This window comes from Carex rostrata, chromosome 20, assembly GCF_964058835.1.
Source record: "Carex rostrata chromosome 20, lpCarRost1.2, whole genome shotgun sequence".
NCBI classification, from domain to species: Eukaryota; Viridiplantae; Streptophyta; class Magnoliopsida; order Poales; family Cyperaceae; genus Carex; species Carex rostrata.
In genome coordinates, this window is record NC_135937.1 from 584,207 (window position 1) to 599,478 (window position 15,272).

Below are 15,272 nucleotides of genomic sequence, written 5' to 3' on the forward strand. Positions count from 1 at the left end.
ATATCGTCTCCTGCACGTGTAACACAACTCTCCTGCATAGTGTTTTTCTATTAATCTACTTTCAGATTAGAGAATGCTGACAAAGACAGGTGGGGTGTGAATGTGCGCTGATAATAATTAATTACATTATTAAACAATATCTTTGAACTTTGATCTTCAAAAATAAGTTTACTTTCGGTTGCTACAGCTGGATTCCCTTCCTAATTTAATTCAACCACCAATCGGAATATCGGAAAGTGACCTATCCCTATGATTTAATTAATTCATTACTAACTGCATGTGTAGCAGATTAGCAGTGTTGTAAATAAAATTTAACTCATTAAACTTATCAAATAAACTTAATTTAACTTAGTTCTATTATTATAACATAACACTACGCTTATTTTTTCTTAACGCATAAGTACTTTATATGTGTAAGTAACACATTTATTTCATGAAAATATAAATTAAAAAATTAAGCCTTTTCAAATATTAATAACATTTTATTTGAAAGAAATGAAACATTCCAACATAAAATCATTAAATCATTAAATTTAGTTTATAATAACAACTTAGTTTCATAAATGAATATGTTGTACTAATTGAAAAAATTACATAGTAATTAAGAAAAATATTTGGTATATAAATAACAGAAGAATTAATCAATTTCAAAGTAAGTAAGAAGAAAAAACATATATAAACAATATTAGATGTATGTCCAAGCGCAAATAAAATTACAATACATGATTTATAAAACTTATTATCACACACTATCACAGGAAAAAAAATCCATGTGAAAATAAATATTTACTGGAATAAATTAGAATAAATGAAAATAAATAGAAATAAACGGAAATAAACAGGAATAAATGGATGATTAAACAGTAAAACAGTCGATTAATCGTTTTCATCTGCAAACAGACATCCGTTAAGTGTATTTGTAATGATTTGACCGTTAACTAGCATGCCTTTCTTTTTCTACAACTTGGCTATGCTTTTGGTATTTAGTAGGGAGTAGAACTAGGGTGTTCTTAAATTCACCAAACTCTTGGTGAACTCAAGTCTAAAACGCATCGAAACGGCTTTAAACGACGAATCTGAACCATTGAAACCCATCTACCTTACGAGTGATGCGTCTACATGTAAATATTTTTTATTTTAAAATTAATTTTGCATAGAGTCAAGTGGTCAAAAAAATTCAAAAAATGAATGCATTAAAATTAATTTATTAACCTTCTAATTTTGACAGCTTGACTTTATACTAAATTAATTCAAATGTTTAAAATTTTCACATGTAGACACATCACTCGTAAGGTAAACGGATTTCAACAGTTCGGATTCGTCATTTGAAGCAGATTTGATGGATTTTAAACTTGAGTTCACCAAAAAACTTGGTAAACTTAAGAACACCCTAGTTCTACTCTTCAGTAGGTATACATATTATTGATATACAACTTTGCTTACATTGAATAATTTATCACAGGGAAAACCAATTTGTTCCCTACTACATTGTTCTCAGCATTACCGAATATTTCCTGAAGAATTGTCAGATGGTATTATTTTTAACATTTTGTGCTTACTGCTTACTGTCAAGGTGGTTAATTTGAATCATCAGTACGTGATTTCGTTATCGCTCAATTGCAAACCAATTAACCAAAATAAGCAATCATCATATCACGAATTTTGATATTTGATCTCCCAACACTGGTGTTTCCTGTACTAGGCACCCGTATACAAATGTAGGTTATGTTTGGTTGTGGAGTAAGTTGTGAAGTAAGATGAAGTAACATTTGAGTTAATCCAGATTAAGTTATTCTATTTCTCTAGGTGATGTAACTTACTCCACCTATGAATCTCGCAGTTAAAATAACATCATGTTATAATTTTCTCTATCTTTATAAGCTTACTCCATCAAACTCCAACCAAACATAATTATTTTAATCTATCTTAACTTAGACTAAAAAAAATAATTCGGATTAACTTTACCCCACAACCAAACATGACCGTAGTGCATAAAAAGAAGTTTGCTGCATATAATTAAAAATTAGAGATGCTACATAATCGGCATACCATCTTGATTGAACGAAGCTTACCCTACGTCATTTTTTTTTGTCAATAAGAAAAATGTAACCGACAGAGGTTAGTAAGCAAATTAGTACTCGGATCAAATTGATAAGTTTTAATTACAACAATCATTCACAAACAATATGCGATATCTCATCTACCTGAAATTTGCTACAATATTAGGCCCAGTAATGCAATTTAATCCAAAATTAATCATTTTATCCTTGCCGAAGTAGCCCAGCAGTGAAAAATTGAGCACTGTGACGCTTTTTTCATTGCCAACCCCTGATAGGTTTTGCAATTTCACCAAAATTACCGGAAAAAAAAAATGAACAGTATAAACAGATCATTGGACAGTACGTTTCCTCTTTGACCTTTTCCCTTTCTTCTGAGAATAATTTGGAAGCTGCTTGCTAGTACTTGAGCTGTAGCTAGGTTCTACCTCTTCCTTCTGAAAAGCATTTATTATAAGAAGACATATTTACAGAAATGATTACTGTTATCCAAACTTTTGAAAGCGATATATATGCATGAAAGTTCAAATAGATAATAATACACATTAATAGTTAATTTTGTATATTTTGCTCTAGTTGACTTAGTTGTTTTTAGTTGTATTTTGTCTTAGATGTTTCTATTTTCAGTTTAGTTGTTATTGGTTTTGTATATTTTGGATTTTGTAAGAACTTGGGCGTTTTATAATGAAACCAAGTGGTATCCCCACTTTTTCAAAAAAAAATTAATAGTTAATTTTTTGTAATTTCTTTTAAGACTTAATTATGCATACCAGCTGTTTGGTACCAATATTGTAACAAACTACTTAATTTAAATATGAACTGGTGGACTTGGTCCACTTTTATTAAAAAAGCAATAATGCACATTAAATATGTTTAATTGATAGGAGAGCGGATAGGTAAAAAAGTTTCCCAAAGCAAGTACCTCAACATTTGCATCATTGTCAGAATCTTCATCGGACTCTGAAGTGGGGCCTGCAGTTTGAGACTCTTGTGCTTTCAATGCTGCCTTTGGAAGCTTCCTTCTGTTCTCATCATCTTTTAGCTGCTTAAACCTGGAAAAGAAATAGATCTGAATTAGTAAATACTTCTATTACAATGTAAAGAAGGATCTTCCTCAATATTTTACCAAGTCACTTCAGCCCTTTGTACTAGGTGTGTAGCCTGTACACTACCACTCTACCAGCTAAAAACAATTAATACATGCCTGCACTTGCCAGATTTTATGGCAAGTAATACTTGTGTTTACGTGAATTTTTTAATTGTTTATTATCTTAACTGTGCCTAGCTCCTCTTATTAGTTGATCTCTTAATTGCAGGGTTGAGCATTAATTGGCCTTGATTGCACAGTTGAAGCTTTGATCAGCCAATTAGGGAAATGAGTAAAACTTGGGAAACAGGAACCAGCAGAAATTGAGCTTCTAGGTATTTTTGTAATTCAGAAGCACTACAGGTGTTTTGGTTAAAAAAATAAATAATAGAACAGTAGTAGTACTTGTCACCACGATCCGATCGAATTGCACGGCCAGCACTAATAATACCACCTCCATCTTGACTTACACCTGGTTTAGCACCTCCTAATTTCCTTAACCACACTTGCTGTGCTGTGCTAAGTACATTGTTTGTAAACCTGAAAAAGAAAAGTAAAAAGTAGAATTAATGTGCATCTATATTCTCTTAATGTCTTTCTAAGGCTTCTGAAAAATGCTGGAAGCAGTGAGTTTGAGTTGCAATAAGGTGAAGTATGGGGGCTCATATGGGAATAAAAAAAGAAAGAAAAAAATGGATGTAACTAAAAGATGTACAATTTCAATTTACAAGGAAATTACCAATAAATGGAGAGACCCGACGGTACAGAGAGAGCGAAGTAGCCAATCAAGAGAGGGAGAAATTTAAAAACTAGAAGTGAATTCTTTGCCGCAGGATCATCATTCTATTATTGAAAATCAAATTAACTTGTAAGAATCAGCTATTACCCATATTTTTGCATAGAGTAGGAAGCGACCTTTAATGTGAGAAAATAATGTACTCCCAACCTGCCCACGGTTGAAGGATAGGCTTTCTGTACTACTCTGGCCAGGTCAGCAGTAGTACCCATTGTCGTGTTCGTATGCGCTATGTACAGAGTTTATTACTAGTTTTTTTTTATTTTGATTTGTGAGTTCTCATATTTGACTGGAGAAAAGAGGGCCAACGAGGACTTTTTCTTTAATCTTAGTTGAGCATCTTTGCTCTACTCAAAATGTGAGGCCCGGTTGCACAAATTGAGGCCTAATTAGGATTTTAACATTCGGATAATAAATAAAAATAACTAGTACTGTTTTGACAAGGAAATAGAAAATGATTTTTTTTTTTTTTTAAAAAAAAAACACCTGAGGGGGTTTCATGATCTCCATAGAGACATACTGAGAAGCTATAAGTAGTACCGGTAAAACCAGGTAAGCTATTGTGTCCGACCAACCCAGCGGAGGATGCCCGTCCTGAAAAGAATGAGCTTAGATATATAACAAAAATATTATCTAAAATCCTTTGATCAAATACAGATTGTTAAGATAGAAGTAATGGGTACATCCAATAAGATCAAATACTAATCTTTTTATATATTCCCCTGTTGTATTAAGATGTGTGCAGACTGCAGAGAGTGCTTCAGAGGCAATCTGAAGAAGCTTTGATTTTTTTGAGGACTAGTGCGAATTAATGAGGAATGGTGCCGACTGGTGCAAGTAGGTGTGATAAAGAGATCATACTGGTGATGTCCAGACAGGAGCAAAAAGATGGGCAAATCTATGTCCCAGAAACTACACACAACAAAGCAGGAGCACAGGATGGGCAGGAAATGTATGATTTATGGGACTGGTATACGTCTACAAAAGCAACATATTTCAGAAGCATACACACAGGAGCATTAAAAAAAGGGGTGAGGATAGCTCTTGGGAGTGCCACATAGAACAAATATTACATTTCTCCTCTATTTTTTTTTATGAGCAATGTACTAGAGTCTAACTTTGTAAAGAGTTGTGTGGTAAAAAATTGTGAAGGATGCAAGTGTAAAGAGAAAAATTGGTTGGATGAGGGGTTGAGTTAGGGTGCATAAAGAGTTTATATTAATGAGAAACTGGTGGTATTGTACGGAAGAAGAAAAAAAGCTAAAATTAAAAATTATGCCCAAACTAAAACTTTATTAATATAGTCAATTATGTCTGCTCAATGTCCCTAATGTTCGTGAAATCATAAAATTGTAAGGAATGCACTCTTTATGCAAAATAAATTTTACTTTCTAATGATTCAATTATACTCATGCCATCTTTGTCTGTGTTGGGCTAACATATTACAAAAAAAGGGATGTTCAACCTCTCCCTTGAAAGAAGGTACAATGATAGACTAGTTGGTAGATGGAATTTGAGGTTTGTTTGAGATAATGTAATTAATTGTAATTAAGTTTCAAACTTTAAGCCCATTTGGGTTGTATAATTTTCCTTATCAATGAAAATCGTAAGATGGCAACTTGCCACCTTACCCTCAAAAAAAAAAAGACTATTGTAAAATTACCACAAAAGGAAAGAGCCAAGAAATGCCAGAGCCACTTTGACGAGCTGCAATTGTGGTGGGCCCGCCGAGTGATGGTATCCAGAAAAACCCTTCGGTAAATAACCCCTTCAATTTCATAAAAAATAAAAAAAATCTGTTAATTTCATAAAACAAAATCAGTTAAGATCACCTCTTTACCGAAAACGACTAAAAGGAGTAAAAAAAATTATGTACCTCATTGGCTGCGTTTGAAAGAGCTTGGTACAAACCGATCCAGACAGGTATTGTTGCCAAAGTTGGCAAGCACCCTGTTAATGCATTCTAATGTTAAACCAGATAAAACTGAGAGAGTGAGAAACAGAGAGTTTTTCAAAAGAGAGGGAGGGAGGGAGGGAGGGGGAGGGGGAGAGAAATTTGGCAGCCACTGCCAAGATTCCACGAGAGATAGAGGAGGAAGGATATAAAATCTGTTTTGCAGACCAGCCCAGTTTTATTTAAAAAATAAAAGAGGGAGGGGAAAGGAGGGTAGAGATCGAATAAGGACCTGCTAAAGGATTTACTCCAGCTTGTCTATACAATCGAGCTGTCTCAAGTTGAATTCTCTCCTAAATGACACGAGTATTACAAAATTGTTAGGAATCTAAATTTATGAAAGAAAGGACTCAAAAGTTTACTTTCACAAGAAACAAAATAGAACCTGATTGCCAGCATATCTTTCTTGAATTGCCTTCAACTTTGGTTGTAAAGTTTGCATTGCAAGTGTCGACTCTACCTATAAAACAAAATCATGGGATATAAATTTCTCTTGCTAGATGAAACAGAAAACACCATATTATCATTATATTGTCCCATCTTTGATTATTACTTTTTCTTTGAGATACCCTTACCAACTTTAGAAAGGTTGTTTGATACATAAACCAGTAAAAAGAGCAGTCAGTAATCGGGCAAAGAGGTTAGAAATTTCACCTGTTGTTTTGTCAGAGGTAAAGTTGCCACTTTTACAATAACTGTGAGAAGTATAATTGCAAAACCATACGCATATGGTACGTGCAGAGCTGAAAGGCCGTCCTTTAGGATCTTCACTCAAAAGATACAATCAAAATAACAATAAAAATCATTAGAACTGAAATTCTTGATTAACACTAAAAGAAAAAAATATAGCATATACAACTAATAAATGTGGGAAGCATTGCCACCTCCTCAATTTTATAATTGCTGAAACAAATCTTTGTCAGGACTCAAGAGGGATATATGATTTATGAACAGGGAGGGATGATTTTGAACTTTTGAAACTCATAGAGTATGTATGATAAAACCATTGATTCAACAAAAAGGAAAAAAAAAAAAAAATACCAAATCACGATTTGGTTTGGCCGTTTAGACCTAATTTTGGGTAACATAAGCTTCAATAATTTTAAATTATCTGTAATGCCATAATTACATTCCAATTGAGTAAAAATGTCAAGTTCAGCAAGGATCTATTGTCCTGAATCAGGACAAAGTTCATACAGTGACCAAACTAAATATGAATTGAGTCTGGTCTATCCACCAGACCACCACCAGCTCCAAGAGTTAGCTATTCAAATTCAGATAAATAAAGAGAAATGGAATTTACCTTGAGCACCACTTCCATACCATCAGAAATAAACCCAAACCAGCCACCATTCTTCTGTGTTGTTGTATCAGCAGCACTTCCAGCAACAGGGTCCGCTGCAACTACAGCCGCATCAGCCAGAGTATACATCAAACCCTCAATTCTCTCCCCAAGTGCATGCAAGTCGACGTCTACTGAACCCAAAGGAGGTATTATGTCGTTCAAGCTCAATTTCACCTTGACGCCAGTTCTCTTGATGTGCTGCGAAGGGGTGGAGAAGGTGCGAGAGAAGAGGCGACCGTGGCGAGTCGAAAGAGGGGAGAGAGGCGTGAAGATTGTAGCTTGCGCCATGAATTCAAGGGTTGGGGGGGTTTATCACCGTCCTCCCTCCGGTGTCTAGGGATTGAAGGGATAAGCAGAGGGGGGAGAGGAGAGAGTGAAGGACAGAGGAAGTGGCCTCTCTCTCTCTCTTTCTTTGAGAGGCTGTTATCCGAGTACTTGGAAGAGTTTGGACTTGGGAGGCTCAATCTTAGAGTAGACCGGGCTCACAGTGGGCAAATAATTGTGTGCACTTCATTTGTCTCGGTTTATAATTATATGGTTTTCAACCGGACCAGTGGATTGAAAACAATTCGTCTCTGTTTCTACGATAAAGAAATAAAAAAAAAAAAAAAGATTGAAAAGGGAAAATAATATATTCTGTTATCTAAGAGGATATGGACTCAGGTTCAATGCTGTCATCCCAGTATCCCACAAGTTCCTTCAGAGAGAGGGACAGACATGGTTCATAGTGAACCTTGGTGTTTGCTGTTTCGGCGGCAGATATTTACCAATTACGATAACCATAGTCCATGCAAATTCGCATCAGATATCTCATACTTTGGTGATTTTTTGGGAAATCTCAACCGTTCAAATACGTTCTGCACGAATCACAAATCACAAATAATGCTGGTCCCCTGCGCCGTCCCCGAATAGGCACCGGACACGTCGGTCACGCAAAATATGAGATATCTCGGAGAACGGAGGATACGCACGCACTCAGTCCATACTCCATACACTATCAGGTAGGATTCAGATCAAGCTGGTGTACCCGGAATATACCCAACATAGTCATCTTATCCTGCGTTTTTTGGAACTGCTAGAGCGGTGAGGAAAATAGTTCTAAAAGAGGAAACAGAGGATGTGGATAAAAAAAAAAAAAATTAACTCCAACCTATTTGTTTTCCCATGAATTGAAATTATTGTGAAAACTAGTCCAAATAAAATGAAATAAATTCCCGAACATTTTCGAGAGTATCTTTTGAGCTAAAATTTCTAGGTATCGTCAGTTCGTCACAGAACAGATTTGCAGAAAGACCGTAATCAATTTTAAAAATTGTATGTGTTGATCCTATCCGTATGTACGGACGCCTCAGATTAAACCTGACTCTATTTTGATGTATCAATTTTCACTTTCTGACTTGAGTCAAATTCTTGTCAGCTGTTAATGAATACGGAAACCGGAACGAATTCGTATCATCTGCATTAACTCAAAAATGAATCTTTGAATCTTTTTGAGTTAATACATCTTAACTGTCCAATTAGCTTCAAAATTTATACAAATTAGATCCGCACTTATATTAAAGACTCAATTTTTTAGACAGTGATCGAATAGATTCTGTTTACAATCGGACGGCCGATATGTATTAACTCAAAAATGCTCTTTTGAGTTAATGTAGAGGATGCGGACTCAACCGGAACATGCAATATTCGTTACTCTCCACCTTTGTTTGAGATAATTAAGAAATGTGATTTCGCAGCTTCTGCGAGATTTTCAAAAAAAAAAAGATAATTAAGAAATGTTAATAACACCTCCCGGAGAATAATTTTTTACAGAGTTTTTACACGTCGTCATCTTGCTCTGAAACATTACATAACTTTACAGAAACTGGCAAACTGCTCACATGATCCCCTACAGAATCTGGGAGAGTATCCTTTGCGGAGTATTCTCTGCGGAGCTGTGCGGAGCTTTTAATCTGGTCCGTTTGTTTTGATCGGACGGACCAAATCAGAGGGGCCCAAATTTTGAGATCTGATCTGGTCCGTCCAGATTAAAAGCTCCGCACAGCTCTGCAAAGGATAGCGTTCCACAGAATCTGAGAATAGTACAGGAGACCTTGTAGGATGTCTATCTGATATACTCTTATACTGAAGGAAAACTTGCAACAAAAAAGAACTTTTTGCTTTTTGTTCAAATTCAAATTCAAATTGCTGCAACATCCATTTTGGAAATATTTTAGATGTACACCAAAATCTCACAAAATTCCCCATCAATTCCCCATCAAATAATTTAGATGTACAACAAAATCTCCTGAAGCCCATCTCGATACTTCTATTGTACTCTATTTTACAAATCTACACACATTATGATTTTTCCAATTAATTATGAGGAATTTCAGCATTTTAATTTTTGCATAACCTCTACAATTGACTAAATGTAGCCAGGCCCAGCTCGACACAAAGGGGATCAAGTTCCGTCTCTAACAAGCTGAGAGCTGCAAAGCCGTAGTAGGAGTGATATAGATCGGGTATTGCCTCGTACTGAAATTTTGTGAACCCACCATACTGAAAAGTTAAGAAGTAATGAAAGGAAGTAATATATTATCGAATCAAACATAAAAAACTTTTGATTACAGGTGTAGAAAAATATACATGAAAGAATGGATTATTACCGGTGATTGGCAAGATAACAAAAAGTCACGAAGTGCCGATTGGTTGATCAAGTGATATAACCCTAACATTTTCAGTGCACCTCCAACCCTAGAGATAGAAAGAGCAAGAGTCAGTTAGGCTTAAAACATGGGCTTAACTTTTTATATAATTTGAGTTTATATAACAACAATGAAAATAATCACTATTAGAATTGTTCTAATAGTCATGATAATAATCAGCATCCATACTGGTAATTGTAACTGTAATGACTAATATATGAATATTATTTAAGAATATACCAAAAGGCATAGCAAGTATCACTGGGCTTGTTAGCTCGACCTTGAAACCCTCCATCAGCCCCTTGCCTCTAAAATTAAAATTGGATTCAGCAAAAGAGCATATAAGAAAACTGATAATGAGTATATTTGAAACAAGAAGACTTCACCTGTAAACACCATTCAACAAGTGAAGATATATCAATAATAGTACACCTATTATTATAATCAGTCTGGATAAATCCCATGAGAAAAAGAGCAGCAACTGCACAATATGTCCCGCCACCTGTCACACTAAAGCCAGTTTAGAAATTATATATTACTCATTCAGGGTTCTGGAAGAAACAATAATTATTAAATTGCCACACAAAGAGTTCATAATTTCTAAATTTGTCATAGTACAGAGCTTTGTTCAGAACTTGGTTGTGTCGCAATTTAGTACAGAACCTACTTTCTAAATTTGTTATACTAAATTGCCACACAAAGCTAAAGTAGGTTGTAAAGAACTTGAATAATACAGAGCTCTGCTAAGAATTTAAAGAAAAACAAGAGCATAATGGTCATAGAGTACCAATAAAAGTGGGATGTACAATAATTACGAAAAAAGTTGGGCAGCCATGAAAATGAAATACATACCATGAGACTCAGAACCCGGTGTCAGGCCAAAACCACCATCATAAGACTAGAAAAAAAAAAGAGTATGAAATAATAATTAGCAAACTTTATGAGGTGCATTTAAAAATACATCTTTTCTGACTTTGAAACGCCAACCTGGCACTTGATAATGTAATCCTTGGCCTTTTCTCTATCCATTCCTGACCAATCATTTAGCATGGAACTGATAGCAGCTGAATACTTTAACCAGTGAGTATTCCAATAAAAAAGCCAGGATACTAAAATAGACAAATGCTAAGGAGGATAGTACATAAGACGCTGTACCAGCACAATAAACAAATCGAAGGTCCGTCTCAGCCCCATAGTCAATTGGCATAAAGCTGTACAATATAGAAAAAGAAATTTCGTAACTAATTTCAAAGGAATAAACATCATAAATAGAATTCTAAAGGATTAAATTTAGAATTTTGGCTGGTAAGAGTACTGGTAGACACCAACTCCCTTAAAAACATCAATAAAATATATCCAAAGGCTCAATCAGCTTCAATTGACCATCAGTTGTAGTAGTTGTAAACGCAAGTCTCAATTTTTAATCTAATTTTGCCTCAAATACCCTGATCTTGCAATTGCAATGAAGCAGATCACTATTCAGCCCAATTTTGCTTAATGAATCCTTTAAGTACTGAACTATTACTATACCAACAAGATTTAGTCTCATTTTGCGCATGAACATTGAAAAAGAACAGGCCAAGATTCTGAAAGAAAAAGGGCTCAAATTTTATTATGTTGGCAGCAGCAATTACATACTTGTACTGTCTTAAACAAGGATACCATTCAAACAACTTGTTTACCTTCCATCTGGCATTTGAAGATTTTTCATAGATTCCAAGATTGACCTCGAGTTAAAATTCTCAAAGTCATAACCAACAACTTTCAAAATTGCCAAAGCACTATAGGTGCTAGCCAAATTACTCACACTTTGACACGAATCCTGCACACAAAAAAATAGCAGTTGTGTGGAAAAATTTACCTATTAGAAATTGAATATATATGACATCTTTTATACTGAACCGAGAAACTTAGAAGAAACCAATCAGATTAATTTAGATGTTCTGAAGTATGAAACATTTGAATATGAACTGAATAATGTGGTGACCTATGTGTTTCTCTTTCCCGAAAAATAAATAAAAGGAATAGAGAAGAAAGAGAAGAGTATAAATATTACCTCCGAGAACTGAGAGCTTCTAGAACCACAAAACCCAAAAAATGTACCTAAAATTTTAAAAATTAATCACAAATCTGACTGGTTTACAAGAATGACTGATAAAGTAGTAAATACACAGGAAAAAAAAATAGAAAAATATATGTACCATCGGCTACATTGCTCATCTCCTTTGGTTTTGCTTGAAAGGATAAAACCCACCTGGCAATTTGATCCTTGTCAACCTAAAGATTAAATGATTATGTATTAAAGTAATGCCACCATGCCTGGTAAATAAGGGCTGTAACTCTCATAAATCTAAATTTGAAAATAATATTCCTAGATTCCATAGTCACCTAAACTACAATTTCAATGTTTTCACTTTCTTTGTCCAGGGTTAGTGTTCTGTTATCAAATTCAGAATTCCCAAATTCAACTGAAATTGCACTGTCATTGACAGTTCAAGTTCTTAATATGAATAAAAAAGGGGGTTAGAATGCAAGAATTACCCGATCGAGGGAGCGAAGGAGGGAGAGAGAGGAGACGGCGAAGTAGGCGAGAGTGAGGTGGTTGATCTCCTGTGGAGCGTACTCTTTTGGCAGCTCGTGCAGCATCATCTCGGCGAACGCCTCGTGTCTCTCCCGTGCGAATTCGCCGTATTCGACCGGCTGTGGACCATCCATCGCCGTCGGATCAGGCGGGTACACGAGAGTTTCAGCGTTTGGTATTCGCCGACTTTGGACTCGATCTTGTCCAGTACGAATGTACGATGCTTGCGGAATGCGGACTAAACATTCTGTTTTATTTATTCCGATCTCCAGTTTTCATAACAGGAGATGTCCTGCACTGCTCGATCAATACGCAGATGACCGGTCTCCGGTTTTAGTTTTTCTTTCTATTTTTAATTATTTTTTTAGAAAAATTTAGATATATATATATATATGTTCTTTATAACTTCCTCAATTAGATATTTTTTCATCAAAATTTTAAAATTAATTATTTTTCGCCTAAATATAATTATATTATAAATATACTCATTATTCAATTAAATCAATTCAAAACACTGACCAATGGTAATAAAAAATATAAAAGAAATTATACCATTACATTTAAAAATGTAGAAAAATATAGAAGGTGAAAGCAGCAATCCCTTTGTGTGCCCATGAATTATATTCAATTTTTTTTTTGTTCATTACTTATCAAAATTCTTTCTAATTGTATATGTTGATTCATGATGATTGAGAGTTTAGATGGTTGGGCAAGTTCTTTTTAAAGAGGGGAGGGTAAAGAGGATTCGTATCCTCTCAGGTATTGTAGAGGATTATCTTTACTTTATGGTTTCAGATTAAATCTTAACCGGTTTGGAATTCCGACTCCAGTAGGGGGTAGTATTATTGGGCTTTGAGATTGGTATTGGAGAGGATGTGAATTCGAGAAAAGATGGGCTCTACATCCAACTCTTTGGTAGTGTTCAGTAAGATGTGTAGGTTTAAATTTTAAGCTCCACTAAGGAAGATGTGTTTGGCAAAAGAAATTAAAAAAAGCGAGTTTTTAGTTTTTTTTTAAAGAGTCTCAATTGCTTAAGCCTTATAGAATGAGGACTTAAAAATTGGAGTAAGCTTAAAAAAATGGGCAAAATGAAGCTTAAGAAAGTGATTTTAAAATTTGCAAATGAGCAAGTATTTGACAAGCTTAAGACTCCTTGGTTCTCCAAAGAGGGTGTACCGAACACTACATTTTTTCTTTTCTTTTTTAAAGTTAGGTAGGGGTACAAGCAGATTAGATATTATCCAACCGTATCTGGATTTGTATTCAAAAATTAGATATAGATATCCGATATCCAAATATTTGTGTGGATACAAATACTTTAAATTTTAATTATTCGTATCTGAATGGTAGATATACCATATAATTTAATATATATTATGAAAAAATATGTATATATCTATAATATATGATTATTATCCATTTAATATCTGATATGTATCTCTGTATACATCAAATATCCAATCTGTATCCGAATTTAAGAACTTACAATTTTCTCGAAGAAAATATATTTGAAATAATTGAAAATAAAGTTTGGTGATAATTAGCGACATAATTCTCAATCAAACATAATTACAATGTATTTAAAAAAAACTTAATATAAACATACAAACACAAAATAAATAACATATTGTTAAATTCTTTTTTTTTTGCATTATAAAATTTATTCATAAAGTTGTTTCCTTTTGAGGTCTATTTATTTTTTTGTTTTTAGGAGTATTTATTTTTTTTATTTCACCGCTTGTTTTCTTTTGTGTTGTGCATTTATTGCACAAGATATGAGGAGAGAAAAAATCTGAAGAACAGATTGAATATAAAAATGTAAATATTTCTTTCAGCTCTCGATAAGCACCGCCGTTTTTTAAATATCGATTAATGGAGCAAATATATAGAATTTTTTTATAAACCATAATTAATTAAATGAAATTTAGCAAAGCAATATGATTTATTTTTTTTTCAAAAATCATAAAGACCGAAATGACAATTCAGTCTCCAGGTTTTTTTTTCACTTTTCGTGTGGGCAACTGTGTGGAAAGCTATTTTTTTTTAGACCAAATTGGGGATTCGGTCTCCAATTTTTATTTTTATAAACTCATTTTTTTATAAATGTATATATGTATAATATATACATATATACATATATACATATATACATATATACATATATACATATATACATATATACATATATACATATATACATATATACATATATACATATATACATATATACATATATACATATATACATATATACATATATACATATATACATATATACATATATATACATGTATTATATTATATATACATATACATATCTCTTTCACCTTATTAAGGAGCTTAATGTCTAGATCCCGCAAGGGTTGTGATTAAAAGTTGAATTTTCGGAGTTAATATCAGCCATTCAATTTTCAGATCACACATAGCAGAATTTTCTAAATTTTGCTCTTCAACACTTAAGACCCACTGTTCGCGCCACATATGATCCCTAAAAACCTAAAAAAAAATCTGGCGCTCCATCTCTTCACCCCGCTAAAAAAAATTCTGGCGCTCCGTCTCTTCACCCCACTCCGCTCCGTCTTTTCACCCTTCTCCGTCTCTTCACCAAACCGCCGTCTATTAGTTTTTTTAAAAAACGCACGACCTCCGCCCTCCTCTTGCCTCCTCTCACTTCCACGCCAGATGCAATGGAGAGGCACCGTCATGGAAAGGAAAATCAACCACCACTTAACAATGGCAAAAAAAATTCAGATGCAACAGAACCG

General features: G+C 34.1%; 2 protein-coding genes and 1 long non-coding RNA gene across 3 annotated transcripts; 1 reads left to right on the forward strand and 2 right to left on the reverse strand.

Moving 5' to 3' along the window:
* The first annotated feature begins 1,707 nt into the window (after positions 1 to 1,707).
* Positions 1,708 to 3,624, forward strand: LOC144572171 (uncharacterized). The gene is made up of 3 exons (XR_013517695.1): positions 1,708 to 1,722; positions 1,989 to 2,608; positions 2,787 to 3,624. It is a non-coding gene; the product is annotated as an uncharacterized LOC144572171 (long non-coding RNA).
* On the reverse strand, positions 2,122 to 7,692 carry LOC144572170 (inner membrane protein ALBINO3, chloroplastic-like). The gene is made up of 11 exons (XM_078321609.1): positions 7,198 to 7,692; positions 6,549 to 6,659; positions 6,280 to 6,354; positions 6,127 to 6,187; positions 5,817 to 5,890; positions 5,604 to 5,708; positions 4,427 to 4,534; positions 3,884 to 3,987; positions 3,550 to 3,684; positions 2,980 to 3,109; positions 2,122 to 2,494 (listed from the first exon to the last, which is right to left on the reverse strand). The coding sequence occupies exons 1-11, from the start codon at positions 7,525 to 7,527 to the stop codon at positions 2,390 to 2,392; spliced, it is 1,338 nt and encodes a 445-aa protein (XP_078177735.1). The 5' UTR covers positions 7,528 to 7,692; the 3' UTR covers positions 2,122 to 2,389.
* A 1,700-nt stretch (positions 7,693 to 9,392) lies between these two features.
* On the reverse strand, positions 9,393 to 12,777 carry PGGT-I (Prenyltransferase family protein). Its single transcript, XM_078322095.1, has 11 exons — positions 12,468 to 12,777; positions 12,128 to 12,203; positions 11,983 to 12,029; positions 11,609 to 11,748; positions 11,082 to 11,137; positions 10,914 to 10,990; positions 10,779 to 10,824; positions 10,313 to 10,428; positions 10,167 to 10,234; positions 9,888 to 9,975; positions 9,393 to 9,780 (listed from the first exon to the last, which is right to left on the reverse strand). Exons 1-11 carry the CDS (start codon positions 12,639 to 12,641, stop codon positions 9,637 to 9,639), a joined length of 1,032 nt encoding a protein of 343 aa, XP_078178221.1. The 5' UTR covers positions 12,642 to 12,777; the 3' UTR covers positions 9,393 to 9,636.
* Between the last annotated feature and the right edge of the window lie 2,495 nt (positions 12,778 to 15,272).